We start from the raw sequence: 17,775 nt of genomic DNA on the forward strand, positions 1-17,775 counted from the left end.
CACTCATTTTCAGTCTATTCTGAATACCTCACACCTCACAATATTATTTTTAGTCCTAAAATTTGCACCTAGGTCGCTGGATGACTAAGCTAAGCGACCCTAGTGGCCGACACAAACACCTGGCCCATCTAGGAGTGTCACTGCAGTGTCACGCAGGATGTCCCTTCCAAAAAACCCTCCCCAAACAGCACATGACGCAAAGAAAAAAAGAGGCGCAATGAGGTAGCTGTGTGAGTAAGATAAGCGACCCTAGTGGCCGACACAAACACCAGGCCCATCTAGGAGTGTCACTGCAGTGTCACGCAGGATGTCCCTTCCAAAAAACCCTCCCCAAACAGCACATGACGCAAAGAAAAAAAGAGGCGCAATGAGGTAGCTGTGTGAGTAAGATAAGCGACCCTAGTGGCCGACACAAACACCGGGCCCATCTAGGAGTGTCACTGCAGTGTCACGCAGGATGTCCCTTCCAAAAAACCCTCCCCAAACAGCACATGACGCAAAGAAAAAAAGAGGCGCAATGAGGTAGCTGTGTGAGTAAGATAAGCGACCCTAGTGGCCGACACAAACACCGGGCCCATCTAGGAGTGTCACTGCAGTGTCACGCAGGATGTCCCTTCCAAAAAACCCTCCCCAAACAGCACATGACGCAAAGAAAAAAAGAGGCGCAATGAGGTAGCTGTGTGAGTAAGATAAGCGACCCTAGTGGCAGACACAAACACCGGGCCCATCTAGGAGTGTCACTGCAGTGTCACGCAGGATGTCCCTTCCAAAAAACCCTCCCCAAACAGCACATGACGCAAAGAAAAAAAGAGGCGCAATGAGGTAGCTGTGTGAGTAAGATAAGCGACCCTAGTGGCCGACACAAACACCGGGCCCATCTAGGAGTGTCACTGCAGTGTCACGCAGGATGTCCCTTCCAAAAAACCCTCCCCAAACAGCACATGACGCAAAGAAAAAAAGAGGCGCAATGAGGTAGCTGTGTGAGTAAGATAAGCGACCCTAGTGGCCGACACAAACACCGGGCCCATCTAGGAGTGTCACTGCAGTGTCACGCAGGATGTCCCTTCCAAAAAACCCTCCCCAAACAGCACATGACGCAAAGAAAAAAAGAGGCGCAATGAGGTAGCTGTGTGAGTAAGATAAGCGACCCTAGTGGCCGACACAAACACCGGGCCCATCTAGGAGTGTCACTGCAGTGTCACGCAGGATGTCCCTTCCAAAAAACCCTCCCCAAACAGCACATGACGCAAAGAAAAAAAGAGGCGCAATGAGGTAGCTGTGTGAGTAAGATAAGCGACCCTAGTGGCCGACACAAACACCGGGCCCATCTAGGAGTGTCACTGCAGTGTCACGCAGGATGTCCCTTCCAAAAAACCCTCCCCAAACAGCACATGACGCAAAGAAAAAAAGAGGCGCAATGAGGTAGCTGTGTGAGTAAGATAAGCGACCCTAGTGGCCGACACAAACACCGGGCCCATCTAGGAGTGTCACTGCAGTGTCACGCAGGATGTCCCTTCCAAAAAACCCTCCCCAAACAGCACATGACGCAAAGAAAAAAAGAGGCGCAATGAGGTAGCTGTGTGAGTAAGATAAGCGACCCTAGTGGCCGACACAAACACCGGGCCCATCTAGGAGTGTCACTGCAGTGTCACGCAGGATGTCCCTTCCAAAAAACCCTCCCCAAACAGCACATGACGCAAAGAAAAAAAGAGGCGCAATGAGGTAGCTGTGTGAGTAAGATAAGCGACCCTAGTGGCCGACACAAACACCGGGCCCATCTAGGAGTGTCACTGCAGTGTCACGCAGGATGTCCCTTCCAAAAAACCCTCCCCAAACAGCACATGACGCAAAGAAAAAAAGAGGCGCAATGAGGTAGCTGTGTGAGTAAGATAAGCGACCCTAGTGGCCGACACAAACACCGGGCCCATCTAGGAGTGTCACTGCAGTGTCACGCAGGATGTCCCTTCCAAAAAACCCTCCCCAAACAGCACATGACGCAAAGAAAAAAAGAGGCGCAATGAGGTAGCTGTGTGAGTAAGATAAGCGACCCTAGTGGCCGACACAAACACCGGGCCCATCTAGGAGTGTCACTGCAGTGTCACGCAGGATGTCCCTTCCAAAAAACCCTCCCCAAACAGCACATGACGCAAAGAAAAAAAGAGGCGCAATGAGGTAGCTGTGTGAGTAAGATAAGCGACCCTAGTGGCCGACACAAACACCGGGCCCATCTAGGAGTGTCACTGCAGTGTCACGCAGGATGTCCCTTCCAAAAAACCCTCCCCAAACAGCACATGACGCAAAGAAAAAAAGAGGCGCAATGAGGTAGCTGTGTGAGTAAGATAAGCGACCCTAGTGGCCGACACAAACACCGGGCCCATCTAGGAGTGTCACTGCAGTGTCACGCAGGATGTCCCTTCCAAAAAACCCTCCCCAAACAGCACATGACGCAAAGAAAAAAAGAGGCGCAATGAGGTAGCTGTGTGAGTAAGATAAGCGACCCTAGTGGCCGACACAAACACCGGGCCCATCTAGGAGTGGCACTGCAGTGTCACGCAGGATGTCCCTTCCAAAAAACCCTCCCCAAACAGCACATGACGCAAAGAAAAAAAGAGGCGCAATGAGGTAGCTGTGTGAGTAAGATAAGCGACCCTAGTGGCCGACACAAACACCGGGCCCATCTAGGAGTGTCACTGCAGTGTCACGCAGGATGTCCCTTCCAAAAAACCCTCCCCAAACAGCACATGACGCAAAGAAAAAAAGAGGCGCAATGAGGTAGCTGTGTGAGTAAGATAAGCGACCCTAGTGGCCGACACAAACACCGGGCCCATCTAGGAGTGTCACTGCAGTGTCACGCAGGATGTCCCTTCCAAAAAACCCTCCCCAAACAGCACATGACGCAAAGAAAAAAAGAGGCGCAATGAGGTAGCTGTGTGAGTAAGATAAGCGACCCTAGTTGCCGACACAAACACCGGGCCCATCTAGGAGTGGCACTGCAGTGTCACGCAGGATGTCCCTTCCAAAAAACCCTCCCCAAACAGCACATGACGCAAAGAAAAATTAAAGAAAAAAGAGGTGCAAGATGGAATTGTCCTTGGGCCCTCCCACCCACCCTTATGTTGTATAAACAGGACATGCACACTTTAACCAACCCATCATTTCAGTGACAGGGTCTGCCACACGACTGTGACTGAAATGACGGGTTGGTTTGGACCCCCACCAAAAAAGAAGCAATTAATCTCTCCTTGCACAAACTGGCTCTACAGAGGCAAGATGTCCACCTCATCATCATCCTCCGATATATCACCGTGTACATCCCCCTCCTCACAGATTATCAATTCGTCCCCACTGGAATCCACCATCTCAGCTCCCTGTGTACTTTGTGGAGGCAATTGCTGCTGGTCAATGTCTCCACGGAGGAATTGATTATAATTCATTTTAATGAACATCATCTTCTCCACATTTTCTGGATGTAACCTCGTACGCCGATTGCTGACAAGGTGAGCGGCGGCACTAAACACTCTTTCGGAGTACACACTTGTGGGAGGGCAACTTTGGTAGAATAAAGCCAGTTTGTGCAAGGGCCTCCAAATTGCCTCTTTTTCCTGCCAGTATAAGTACGGACTGTGTGACGTGCCTACTTGGATGCGGTCACTCATATAATCCTCCACCATTCTTTCAATGTTGAGAGAATCATATGCAGTGACAGTAGACGACATGTCCGTAATCGTTGGCAGGTCCTTCAGTCCGGACCAGATGTCAGCATCAGCAGTCGCTCCAGACTGCCCTGCATCACCGCCAGCGGGTGGGCTCGGAATTCTGAGCCTTTTCCTCGCACCCCCAGTTGCGGGAGAATGTGAAGGAGGAGATGTTGACAGGTCGCGTTCCGCTTGACTTGACAATTTTCTCACCAGCAGGTCTTTCAACCCCAGCAGACTTGTGTCTGCCGGAAAGAGAGATCCAAGGTATGCTTTAAATCTAGGATCGAGCACGGTGGCCAAAATGTAGTGCTCTGATTTCAACAGATTGACCACCCGTGAATCCTTGTTAAGCGAATTAAGGGCTCCATCCACAAGTCCCACATGCCTAGCGGAATCGCTCCGTGTTAGCTCCTCCTTCAATGTCTCCAGCTTCTTCTGCAAAAGCCTGATGAGGGGAATGACCTGACTCAGGCTGGCAGTGTCTGAACTGACTTCACGTGTGGCAAGTTCAAAGGGCATCAGAACCTTGCACAACGTTGAAATCATTCTCCACTGCACTTGAGACAGGTGCATTCCACCTCCTATATCGTGCTCAATTGTATAGGCTTGAATGGCCTTTTGCTGCTCCTCCAACCTCTGAAGCATATAGAGGGTTGAATTCCACCTCGTTACCACTTCTTGCTTCAGATGATGGCAGGGCAGGTTCAGTAGTTTTTGGTGGTGCTCCAGTCTTCTGTACGTGGTGCCTGTACGCCGAAAGTGTCCCGCAATTCTTCTGGCCACCGACAGCATCTCTTGCACGCCCCTGTCGTTTTTTAAAAAATTCTGCACCACCAAATTCAAGGTATGTGCAAAACATGGGACGTGCTGGAATTTGCCCATATTTAATGCACACACAATATTGCTGGCGTTGTCCGATGCCACAAATCCACAGGAGAGTCCAATTGGGGTAAGCCATTCCGCGATGATCTTCCTCAGTTGCCGTAAGAGGTTTTCAGCTGTGTGCGTATTCTGGAAAGCGGTGATACAAAGCGTAGCCTGCCTAGTAAAGAGTTGGCGTTTGCGAGATGCTGCTACTGGTGCCGCCGCTGCTGTTCTTGCGGCGGGAGTCCATACATCTACCCAGTGGGCTGTCACAGTCATATAGTCCTGACCCTGCCCTGCTCCACTTGTCCACATGTCCGTGGTTAAGTGGACATTGGGTACAGCTGCATTTTTTAGGACACTGGTGAGTCTTTTTCTGAGGTCTGTGTACATTTTCGGTATCGCCTGCCTAGAGAAGTGGAACCTAGATGGTATTTGGTAACGGGGGCACACTACCTCAAGAAATTGTCTAGTTCCCTGTGAACTAACGGCGGATACCGGACGCATGTCTAACACCAACATAGTTGTCAAGGCCTCAGTTATCCGCTTTGCAGCAGGATGACTGCTGTGATATTTCATCTTCCTCGCAAAGGACTGTTGGACAGTCAATTGCTTAATGGAAGTAGTACAAGTGGTCTTTCGACTTCCCCTCTGGGATGACCATCGACTCCCAGCAGCAACAACAGCAGCGCCAGCAGCAGTAGGCGTTACACGCAAGGATGCATCAGAGGAATCCCAGGCAGGAGAGGACTCGTCAGAATTGCCAGTGACATGGCCTGCAGGACTATTGGCATTCCTGGGGAAGGAGGAAATTGACACTGAGGGAGTTGGTGGTGGGGTGGTTTGCGTGAGCTTGGATACAAGAGGAAGGGATTTACTGGTCAGTGGACTGCTTCCGCTGTCACCCAAAGTTTTTGAACTTGTCACTGACTTATTATGAATGCGCTGCAGGTGACGTATAAGGGAGGATGTTCCGAGGTGGTTAACGTCCTTACCCCTACTTATTACAGCTTGACAAAGGCAACACACGGCTTGACACCTGTTGTCCGCATTTCTGATGAAATACCTCCACACTGAAGAGCTGATTTTTTTGGTATTTTCACCAGGCATGTCAACGGCCATATTCCTCCCACGGACAACAGGTGTCTCCCCGGGTGCCTGACTTAAACAAACCACCTCACCATCAGAATCCTCCTGGTCAATTTCCTCCCCAGCGCCAGCAACACCCATATCCTCCTCACCCTGGTGTACTTCAACACTGACATCTTCAATCTGACTATCAGGAACTGGACTGCGGGTGCTCCTTCCAGCACTTGCAGGGGGCGTGCAAATGGTGGAAGGCGCATGCTCTTCACGTCCAGTGTTGGGAAGGTCAGGCATCGCAACCGACACAATTGGACTCTCCTTGTGGATTTGGGATTTCGAAGAACGCACAGTTCTTTGCGGTGCTTTTGCCAGCTTGAGTCTTTTCAGTTTTCTAGCGAGAGGCTGAGTGCTTCCATCCTCCTGTGAAGCTGAACCACTAGCCATGAACATAGGCCAGGGCCTCAGCCGTTCCTTGCCACTCCGTGTGGTAAATGGCATATTGGCAAGTTTACGCTTCTCCTCCGACAATTTTATTTTAGGTTTTGGAGTCCTTTTTTTACTGATATTTGGTGTTTTGGATTTGACATGCTCTGTACTATGCCATTGGGCATCGGCCTTGGCAGACGACGTTGCTGGCATTTCATCGTCTCGGCCATGACTAGTGGCAGCAGCTTCAGCACGAGGTGGAAGTGGATCTTGATCTTTCCCTAATTTTGGAACCTCAACATTTTTGTTCTCCATATTTTAATAGGCACAACTAAAAGGCACCTCAGGTAAACAATGGAGATGGATTGATACTAGTATACAATTATGGATGGACTGCCGAGTTCCGACACAGAGGTAGCTACAGCCGTGGACTACCGTACTGTGTCTGCTGCTAATATAGACTGGATGATTGATAATGAGATGAAATCAATATATATATGTATGTATATATAATATCACTAGTACTGCAGCCGGACAGGTAGATAATATATTTATTAGGTATTGGTAATGATGACTGATGACGGACCTGCTGGACACTGTCAGCTCAGCAGCACCGCAGACTGCTACAGTAAGCTACTATACTATAGTAGTATGTACAAAGAAGAAAGAAAAAAAAAACCACGGGTAGGTGGTATACAATATTATATATATATATATATATTATATGCAATTATATATATATTAAACTGGTGGTGATTGATTATTAAACTGGTGGTCAGGTCACGTTGCAACTTGCAACTAGTACTCCGAGTCCTAAGCAGACAATCACAAAATATATTATTATACTGGTGGTCAGTGTGGTCACAACAATGGCAGTGTGGCACTGACTCTGGCAGCAAAAGTGTGCACTGTACGTTATATGTACTCCTGAGTCCTGCTCTCAGACTCTAACTGCTCCCCACTGTCAGTGTCTCCCCCACAAGTCAGATAATACACTTACAGTCACACTATCTAATCTATAAATATCACTTCAGCAAGTAGTATAGTAGTATACAGTATAGTAGTACTCCTCCTAATAATGCTCCCCAAAATACTGTGTCTCTCTCTTCTCTAAACGGAGAGGACGCCAGCCACGTCCTCTCCCTATGACTCTATAAATATCACTTCAGCAAGTAGTATAGTAGTATACAGTATAGTAGTACTCCTCCTAATAATGCTCCCCAAAATACTGTGTCTCTCTCTTCTCTAAACGGAGAGGACGCCAGCCACGTCCTCTCCCTATGACTCTCAATTCACGTGTGAAAATGGCGGCGACGCGCGGCTCCTTATATTGAATCCGAGTCTCGCGAGAATCCGACAGCGGGATGATGACGTTCGGGCGTGCTCGGGTTAACCGAGCAAGGCGGGAGGATCCGAGCCTGCTCGGACCCGTGGAAAAAAGCTGAAGTTCGGGCGGGTTCGGATTCAGAGGAACCGAATTCGCTCATCTCTAATATATATATATACACTCAGCGGGAGCTGCGACATGGCACAATGAAGTAATGAGGGAACACGCTATTTAAGGTATGCATGTTTCTTTGTCGTGTGTGTGTCAGGGCCGGATAAAGGGCCACATGGGCCTGGAGCTGAAAATATTCAAGGGCCTATTGTGAGAAATGGGGGGTATGATCAGTGCTGTGTGGGTGTGGCCAGAGCCATATGGGTGTGTACATCCCCTACACCATCAACTCCAATATCTCCATAAATATGTAAAAATATTTTAAAAAAATGCATAAATATGTGAGAAAAAATAGAAATACAATCTTAATAGTTATGCTTCATGGCAGATCATGTGGCCAGCCTTTGGCTAATGACCATCATGCTGCCATGATGATGGGCCTATTTTTATGCAGAGACCTGGAGCTGGAGCTCCATCCGCCCCATTGTTAATCTGGCCCTGATCTCTGCATCTGTCTCAATTGCTTGAAAACAGGCCACATCGCACTAGTGTATGGGGCCCTTACACTTCAATCAAGAAAGTACAGAAAAATAGAACCTTGTTTTTCAACTTTAAAGGTCACAATATGGGTCATGGGAAGTGCAAAGCCACTAAGGCGACTATTTATTATTAACATTATTTTTACTAAAAGAATGTGAAAAGGGGTGTATTATTTTCACATTATTTTAGTATCACTGAACGTATTATAGGGCATTTGGAACAGTTTCCATAAAAAAACTGCTCCAAATCCTTTAATTGTCATTTTTAGTAACCCACATCACATTTCCCATACTTATGCGGCCGAATTTACTAAAAAAATATATATATATATAAAAACACTGCAGTGTGCCCAGTGATAATAACGCCGGCTCAGGCTGGTGTAATCACGGGGCAGCACTGCGATCTGCAGGACACGGCCAGTGTGATCAGCTCTGTGTGTCTGATGGACACACCAGCTGATAACCTTTAAAAAAAACAACAACATACATACCAGTGCCAGTAGCCGGTGCTCCGATGAGCGCTGCCAGGCACCGGGTCCTCCATGTGCTTTGCAGTGACCCCTGTGCAGTAAATTGATGCTGCAAAGTTGCAGCTCACTTTACAGCACTGGGGGTCACACACAGCAGCAGGATCCGGCACCCGGCAGCCTCCTGGAGCAGCCGACACCAGCTCCTGGGACTGGTAAGTATAAGTACTGCCACTGAACACTTCCAACAGTGTATTTTCACCTGTATTTCTGCTATCCTACTGCTCTGTTCATTTACATCCACCACCCCTATTTCCAAATTTATCATACTATATCACCCCCAAATACTCCTTGTCTGCCCTATCCTTTTCTCTGTCCCCTGCTCCCACCTCTATCCTTCTCCCCTAGTCTCCTACATTTCCTCCTCTCTCCCCTCCTTTGTCTCCCATCCACTCCACTGCCTCACTTCCACTCCTCCCCTGATACCCCACTGTCATTCATCTCTACCCTACCTACAGAAACTCTGATAATCTCATTCACATCACTCCCTTAGACTCTCTCCCTCAATCCTGTGCCCTCTGGAATGCCAGATGTGTCTGTAACAAACTGGTCCCCATCCATGACCTTTTCATCTCAAATTCCCTGCATCTCCCTCTGACACAGTTTCTCCAGCTGCTCTCTCTGCTGGGGGTCTCACATTCTCACACACACCCCGACCTGGGGGTCACCACGGTGGTGGTGTTGGGCTCCTACTACCCTCTAGCTACTTATACCAACTCATACCACCAGAACCATCCCTTACATTATCTACATTTGAGGTCCATGCCATACGCCTCTTCCAACCTGTTCATCTTAGAGTAGCTGTCATTTACCGCCCCCCTGGCATGCCCTCCAAATTTCTTGACAACTTTGCTTCCTGGCTGCCTCACTTCCTCTCTTCTGACATTCCCTCCATTATCCTAGGTGATTTCAACATCCCTATCGATAACCCCACAAAATCACCTGCCTCTAAACTCCTTAACCTCACCTCTTCTCTTGGTCTCTCCCAGCGGACCTCCTCCCCCTCCCATGTGAGTGGAAGCTCACTGGATCTTGTTTTCACTCACCGCTGTGATCTTTCTGATTTCTCTAACTCCCTGTTCCCCCTCTCTCCCCCTGACTTTTAACCTATCTCTATCTGCTTCTCCATCTTTACCAACTAAGACTACAATCACTAAGCGTAACATTGAGGCTATTGACACGACTTTTGTATCTTCCCTGTTTGACTTGCTGCTCTCTCCTATTCTCTCTCTTTCCTTCCCTGAACAAGCTACTTCCCTTTACAATGCTTCCCTTACCTCTGCTCTTGAGTCTGTCGCCCCACCAACCACTATTCACCCTCGCAGATCGACACCTCAACCCTAGCACACCAAATGCACCAGATATCTGCAAAAATGCTCACGTACCGCTGAACGTCAGTGGAGGAAATCGCGCAATAAGGCCGACTTCCTCCACTACAAATTTATGCTCTCATCCTACTTTGCTGCACTTACCATCTCAAAACAGTCTTACTTCAAAAACCTCATCTCCTCCCAATCCTCAAACCCCAGGCGCCTCTTTGCCACTGTCAACTCGCTCCTCTGCCCACCCCCGCCTCAACTCCCCTCTTCGCTTTCTGCTCTTGACTTTGCCACCTACTTCACATCCAAAATTGACTCCATTCGTCAGGACATAACATCCCACCAGAACCTGAGCAACCTCCCTCCTCCATTTCTCAACCCACCCTTTCCTTCCCTCCTACCAACTCTGACATCTTTCTTCCCTGTACCTGGAGAGGAAGTCATGGTCCTCATCCGGTCCTCACCCCCATCCACCTCTCCACTTGACCCTATTCCCTCCCGTCTTCTCCGCTTCCTCTCTATTTCTGCCTGTTCCCATCTTGCCCATCTACTCAATCTCTCACTCTCATCAAGCACTGTCCCTTCTGCCTTCAAGCATGCACTTGTCTCCCCTATTCTTAAAAAACCTACCCTTGATCCAACCAATCTCTCCAACTACCGACCCATCTCTCTTCTCCCTTTTGCCTCCAAACTCCTTGAGCGTATTGTCTACAACTGCCTCACTGTCTTTCTTTCTTCCCACTCACTGCTTGACCCTTTCCAGTCTGGTTTCCGTCCTCAGCACTCCACTTAAACTGACCTCATTGCAGCAAAATCCAGGGGCCACTACTCTCTGCTTATTCTCCTTGACCTCTCTGCTGCTTTTGACACTGTAGACCACCCTCTCCTCCTGCAAATCCTTTACTCCCTTGGTTTGCGTGATACTGCTCTCTCCTGACTATCCTCCTACCTTTCTGACCGTTCCTTCTCTGTCTCCTCTCATGACTCTCCCTCCCCCCCACTTCCTCTGCCAGTAGGTGTCCCCCAAGGTTCTGTTCTTGGGCCTCTCCTTTTCTCTCTCTACACATCCTCATTAGGTGAGCTCATTAGCTCTTCTGACTTAAAATATCATCTCTACGCTGATGATACTCAACTCTACCTTTACTCCCCTGACCTCTCCCCTGCTCTGCTCACTCGTATCTCCAACTGTCTCTCTGCTATCTCCTCCTGGATGTCCCAGCGCTTTCTTAAACTTAACATGTCTAAGACTGAGCTGATCATCTTCCCTCCCTCCCGCATAACCTCACCCCCCACAATTTCAGTATCTATTGATAGCACAACTATCTCCTCTAGCCCCCAAGTGCGATGTCTTGGAGTAATCCTTGACTCCTCCCTCTGCTTCAAACCACACATTCAGTACCTGTCAAAAACATGCATTTCCACCTCAAAAACATCTCCAGGATCAGACCCTTTCTCGCCCCGGATTCTACTAAGACCCTCATTCACTCACTGGTCATCTCCAGATTAGACTACTGCAATCTCCTCCTATCTGGCCTCCCTCAAAAATGCCTCTCTCCACTTCAATCTGTCCTCAATGCTGTTGCCCGTCTCATCTTCCTCACCAAATGTACTACATCCACATCCCCTCTCTTGCAGGACCTTCACTGGCTACCCTTCCCATTCAGAATCCAATTCAAGCTTCTCACACTCACCTACAAAGCCCTCACCCACTCTTCTCCCATTTACATATCTGACCTTATCTCTCTTTACATTCCCACCCGTCCTCTTCGCTCTGCTAATGCACGCCATCTCTCCTGCCAACTAATTACCTCCTCCCACTCCTACCTACAAGATTTTGCACGTGCTGCTCCCTATCTTTGGAATGCTCTACCTCTCCCCATCCGACTCTCCACCTCGCTACAAAACTTAGATGGCGTGCATTACAAAACTTCAAATGGGCTCTCAAGACCCACTTCTTCACCAAACCCAGTCAACTCTCCTCCTAACCCTCTTGTCTATGCTCACTGTCTACCCCGTCTGTGTCACTCTGGTCTGTTAACCCCTCACCATGTAGATTGTAAGCTTGTAAGAGCAGGGACTTCTTTCCTCATGTGCCTTTCCTTTTCTTACTCACACTACCTTATACTCCATACTCCCTCTGATGGCACCTGACCCCGGGTTTTCTATATCTGTCCTATTTTGTCCTGTACTGTAAGTGCGGTTTTCTTGTTTGCTCATTTTATTATGTACTCTGTAATTGGGCGCTGCAGATCCCTTATGGCGCCATATAAATAAAGGATAATTATAATAATAATATTAATAAAATCCGTGGCAGGGGGTTCGGTGGTAGTAATCAGAGGCGGCGCATGGGCAGCGGGGCTTCAGGCTATTTTTCTAAGAAAAATACCCCGTTGATGCTGCCAAGAGGGCATCGCAGGGACAGAGCTTGCTGGTAGCCCCCAGGTTCATTTTGATGGTGAGCTGCTCTCACCATACCTCCCAACTTTCTAGATATCAGGGTCGGGACACTTACGCGGTTATTCGCAATGGTGCCATTTGTCCAGTCACGATACACCTTCACCGTAGCAGCACGCAGACAGGTCACACACTGCGCTTCCACCGTTGGCCCGAAAGCCGATAATTATCCTGTTATGCAACTCGGATAAATCGCCCCTTTTACCCATGACAGCAATGAGTGATATGTGTGCAGACGGCCTATCGCACACCTTATATACCCACCGAGCCAGCGCCCTATACGTGACGTATATCATGTCACATGTAGTAGGTGGTCATGATAATGTGTATATACAGATATATATATATATATATATATAATCTAAATCAAACTAATTGATGTGTATTTCAGGGGCTAAAACCCACATTTACTAACATTTAAAAAATCAATTAAAAAAATTGTGTTAGTAAATACGTACTTTGGCCTCTGAAACACATCACTGATTAAGATCTATTTAAAATAAATAATAAAAAATAAAATTGAAATCGACCTTCAGAAAATATACCCCTGTAGAAAGGATTTATCACCCCCTGGTACAGCTCTGGCAGTCACTCACTATAAAACTATTCCAGTATATATTTATATACAGATGTAATCTCTAGCATAAAGCAGGTGAGAGTACATGCTACTGTAACAGTCTTATGGGCTGTAGCATGTACTTACCTGTGGCTGCCAGAGCTGAGAGGATGCACAGGAATCTGAGGACTGGTCCCATGATGAATCTCAGACTCTAGAAGTGTATCAGACTAGTACTGCACAACAATCAACAGGGTCCTGTTATTAAATAGACCTGGGGGAAGGCGGGGCTGGGTAATTATTACAGTGGTCCAGCACTAATCCTGAGGAAACAAAACTGAAACTACTGTAAGAGATTTTCGTTTTATTAAACAAACTCTATAAAAAGGAAAAGGGTGGAACAATGTGGAGATGGAGCAGAATAAAAAAATTATATCAAGAACACAGTTCGAAGATTAAGAAAATTAAAACAGAAAGGCAGACACAATATTTTTTTGTTTAGCAGCTTTTGCTTTTCTATAACGGCAACATCAATCAGAGCCACCAATGATCAGGGGGGTTAGATAAATGAACGTTTAGTAAATCTACCACTAAAAATTGAGTAGCAATCTTGTATGATCTCCAGGGGTGTATGAGTGCCAGTTGGGTTCTGATAAAACAAAGGTTCTTAATGACAGGAGGAAGACTGTAGCTGGGCCAACCAACTGCACTCTATCTTGTACTGTTGCCTGCACTCTACCTTTTTCGCGGGACAGTCCCGTTTTTTGGGGACTGTCCCGCTGTCCCACCCGTGGGTCGCAGTGTCCCGCAGTGGGAGGGGCAGTTGGGAGGCTCTGTCTCTCGCTGCCCTGCTTAGCAGAGCAGCGGTTAATAGCGCATTCAGTGGAGACAGCGTCTATTCAGTGGAGACAGGAGGAGAGGGGGCATGCCATCGGCTCACAGAGCGCTGGGCATGCCCCCTCAGTGACAAAAACGGGACGTAGCTTGCGATTGCGGGTCCTCCGCAAAGCCACACCCCTTTTGCACAGGCCACACCCTTTTTCGAGAGCGCGCGTGGCTTCGCCGCGCGTGTGTCCCTCCTTGAGCGAGTACAAAGTTGGGAGGTACGCAGTATGCCCGACTTGCACAACTTGCAGCTGGTACAAAATGCAACCAAGGGGTTAACTTTTAATCCCGTTCCTGCCACAGGAACACATTGTAAGCATCAGACATTGCATCGCAGAGAACAGGCAGTTGTTGCCAGATCCTGCATTCATGTTTGGCTGCTGCCGGAACTTTTGGAATGCAATAGCCGGAAGTTCAGAAGGCTGCACAGGAGAGGAATCACAGATTCACGCTGCTGGTCAGTATATTGAGGGTCATTCCGGATTGATCGCTCGCTAGCTGTATTTAGCAGCAGTGCAAACGCTATGCCGCCGCCCTGTGGAAGTGTATCTTAGCTTAGCAGAAGTGCAAACGAAAGGATCGCAGAGCGACTACAAAAAAAAATGGTGCAGTTTCAGAGTAGCTCCAGACCTACTCCTAGCCTGCGATCACTACAGACTGTTCAGTTCCGGCTTTAACGTCAGAAACACGCCCTGCGTTCGCCCAGCCACGCCTGCGTTTTTCCTGGCACGCCTGCATTATTTCGAACACTCCCTAAAAATGGTCAGTTGACACCCAGAAACGCCCACTTCCTGTCAATCATTCTGCGGCCAGCAGTGCGACTGAAAAGCTTCGCTAGACCCTATGTAAAACTACAACGTTCGTTGTAATGGTACGTCAGGCGTGCGCATTGCGCCGCATGGGCAGAAGTGCCGAGTTTTTGCCTCTTCGCTGCACAGCGAACGAATGCAGCTAGCAATCAACTCGGAATGACCGCCCTAATGCAGTGCGAGGTCTGGCGAAAACACAGACCTGAAACCCAGTGGTTATATTGCAAGTTGCATTACAAGGTGCAAATTTAGACAGAAGCATGCACAGATCAGATCAGTGAGATCCATGCATGCTTCTGCCTGTAAAGGTAAAGAAGAAAGAGTTTAAAAAAAAGATTGACTAAGGTTCCCCACGTATTTAAACAACCAGCACTGGACTCTTGGACCGGTCCTGGTTTTTAAAAATACGGGGAGAAAAAAGAAGTAGGGGTCCCACGTATTTTTACAACCAGCATCGGGCTCCACTAGCCAGGTAATGCCGCTGCCGAGAGACACATTTATATAGATCCCTGCGGCCGCAGCATCACACCCCCAAATAGTTACCCCTGCCCGAGGGTCCCCATGTCGACCTAGAACATGTCAACCTAGAAACACTGTCGAGTGTCGACCTAGTTATTGTCAAACAATAGTGGTCGACCTAGAGACCCGATCCCGTCAGGCTGACAGCTGTAAATAGTGTAAAAAAAACAATTAAATAAATATTGTATTTTGTTGTAGAACTACAGATCCCAACAAGTCTCCCCCGCATGATGGTACTTGGAGAACCACAAGTATCAGCAAGCCGGGTATTAAAGGACCCGCTGGTACATGTACTGTAGTTCCACAACAAGAGAATTATTACAATAAATTAGAGATGTGCACTGGAAATCTTTCGGGTTTTGTGTTTTGGTTTTGGATTCGGTTCCACGGTCGTGTTTTGGATTCGGACGCGTTTTGGCAAAACCTCCCTGAAATTTTTTTGTTGGATTCGGTTGTGTTTTGGATTCGGGTGTTTTTTTACAAAAAACCCTCAAAAACAGTTTGAATCATAGAATTTGGGGGTCATTTTGAACCCATAGTATTATTAACCTCAATAACCATAATTTCCACTCATTTTTTCCAGTCTATTCTGAACACCTCACACCTCACAATATTATTTTTAGTCCTAAAATGTGCACAGAGGTCGCTGGATGACTAAGCTAAGCGACCCAAGTGGCCGACACAAACATCTGGCCCATCTAGGAGTGGAACTGCAGAGTCAGGCAGGATGGCATTTAAAAAAAATAGTCCCCAAACAGCACATGATGCAAAGAAAAAAAGAGGTGCACCAAGGTCGCTGGATGGCTAAGATAAGCGACCCAAGTGGCCGGCACAAATATCTGGCCCATCTAGGAGTGGCACTGCATTGTCAGACAGGATGGCACTTAAAAAAATAGTCCCCAAACAGCACATGATGCAAAGAAAAAAAAGAGGTGCACCAAAATTCTGCACTGTCCTCCTTCTATATACTGCGCACAACTACAATGCAGCACAGATATGGATAGTTTTCTTGACGACACAGAGGTAGAGCAATGGACTACTGTACTGTACTGCTATATAAATACTGGTGGTCAGCATAATTCTGCACTGTCTTCCTACTATATACTGCGCACAACTACGATCCAGCACAGATATGGATAGTATACTTGACAACACAGAGGTAGAGCAATGGACTACTGTACCGTACTGCTATATATATTATATATACTGGTGGTCAGCAAAATTCTGCACTGTCCTCCTACTATATATACTGCGCACAACTACAATGCAGCACAGATATGGATAGTATAAATGACGACACAGAGGTAGAGCAATGGACTACTGTACCGTACTGCTATATATATTATATATACTGGTGGTCAGCAAAATTCTGCACTGTCCTCCTACTATAAATACTGCGCACAACTACAATGCAGCACAGATATGGATAGTATACTTGACGACACAGAGGTAGAGCAATGGACTACTGTACCGTACTGCTATATATATTATATATACTGGTGGTCAGCAAAATTCTGCACTGTCCTCCTACTATATATACTGCGCACAACTACAATGCAGCACAGATATGGATAGTATACTTGACGACACAGAGGTAGAGCAATGGACTACTGTAACGTACTGCTATATATATTATATATACTGGTGGTCAGCAAAATTCTGCACTGTCCTCCTACAATATATACTGCGCACAACTACAATGCAGCACAGATATGGATAGTATACTTGACGACACAGAGGTAGAGCAATGGACTACTGTACCGTACTGCTATATATATATACTGGTGGTCAGTAAAATTCTGCACTGTCCTCCTCCTATATACTGCGCACAACTACAATGCAGCACAGATATGGATAGTATACTTGACGACACAGAGGTAGAGCAATGGACTACTGTACCGTACTGCTATATACATGCTGGTGGTCAGCAAAATTCTGCACTGTCTTCCTACTATATACTGCGCACAACTACGATCCAGCACAGATATGGATAGTATACTTGACAACACAGAGGTAGAGCAATGGACTACTGTACCGTACTGCTATATATATTATATATACTGGTGGTCAGCAAAATTCTGCACTGTCCTCCTACTATATATACTGCGCACAACTACAATGCAGCACAGATATGGATAGTATACTTGACGACACAGAGGTAGAGCAATGGACTACTGTACCGTACTGCTATATATATATACTGGTGGTCAGCAAAATTCTGCACTGTCAACCTACTATATACTGCGCACAACTACAATGCAGCACAGATATGGAGCGTTTTTAGGCAGAGAACGTAGATATTTGCAGCACACTGAGCACAGATATTTGCAACACACTGAACACAGATATTTGCAGCACACTGAGCACAGATATTTGCAGCACACTGAGCACAGATATTTGCAGCACACTGAACACAGAAACTGAGAGAACGCCAGCCACGTTCTCTCACTATCTTCTCCAATGCATGAGTGAAAAATGGCGGCGACGCGCGGCTCCTTATATAGAATACGAATCTCGCGAGAATACGACAGCGGGATGATGAAGTTCGGGCGCGTTCGGGTTAACCTAGCAAGGCGGGAAGATCCGAGGCTGCCTCGGACCCGTGTAAAATGGGTGAAGTTCGGGGGGGTTCGAAACCCGAGGAACTGAACCTGC

At 47.4% G+C, this 17,775-nt stretch overlaps 1 protein-coding gene across 3 annotated transcripts in view; it reads right to left on the minus strand.

Annotated features, from left to right (window-relative positions):
* Window positions 1–17,775, minus strand: part of LOC134965901 (phospholipase A2 inhibitor NAI-like) — a 112,233-nt gene that overhangs the window by 16,257 nt on the left and 78,201 nt on the right. Inside the window, exon 1 of one of the 3 annotated variants that reach the window (XM_063942297.1) lies at window positions 13,055–13,163. The exons of the other annotated variants lie outside the window; for them this stretch is intronic. Coding sequence (XP_063798367.1) covers window positions 13,055–13,106 — 52 coding nt within the window. The 5' untranslated portion in view covers window positions 13,107–13,163. Of the gene's footprint in view, window positions 1–13,054; window positions 13,164–17,775 lie in introns of those variants that run through there. 3 annotated transcript variants of the gene reach the window in all.

The sequence above is a fragment of the Pseudophryne corroboree genome, chromosome 10, assembly GCF_028390025.1.
Source record: "Pseudophryne corroboree isolate aPseCor3 chromosome 10, aPseCor3.hap2, whole genome shotgun sequence".
Lineage (NCBI taxonomy): Eukaryota > Metazoa > Chordata > Amphibia > Anura > Myobatrachidae > Pseudophryne > Pseudophryne corroboree.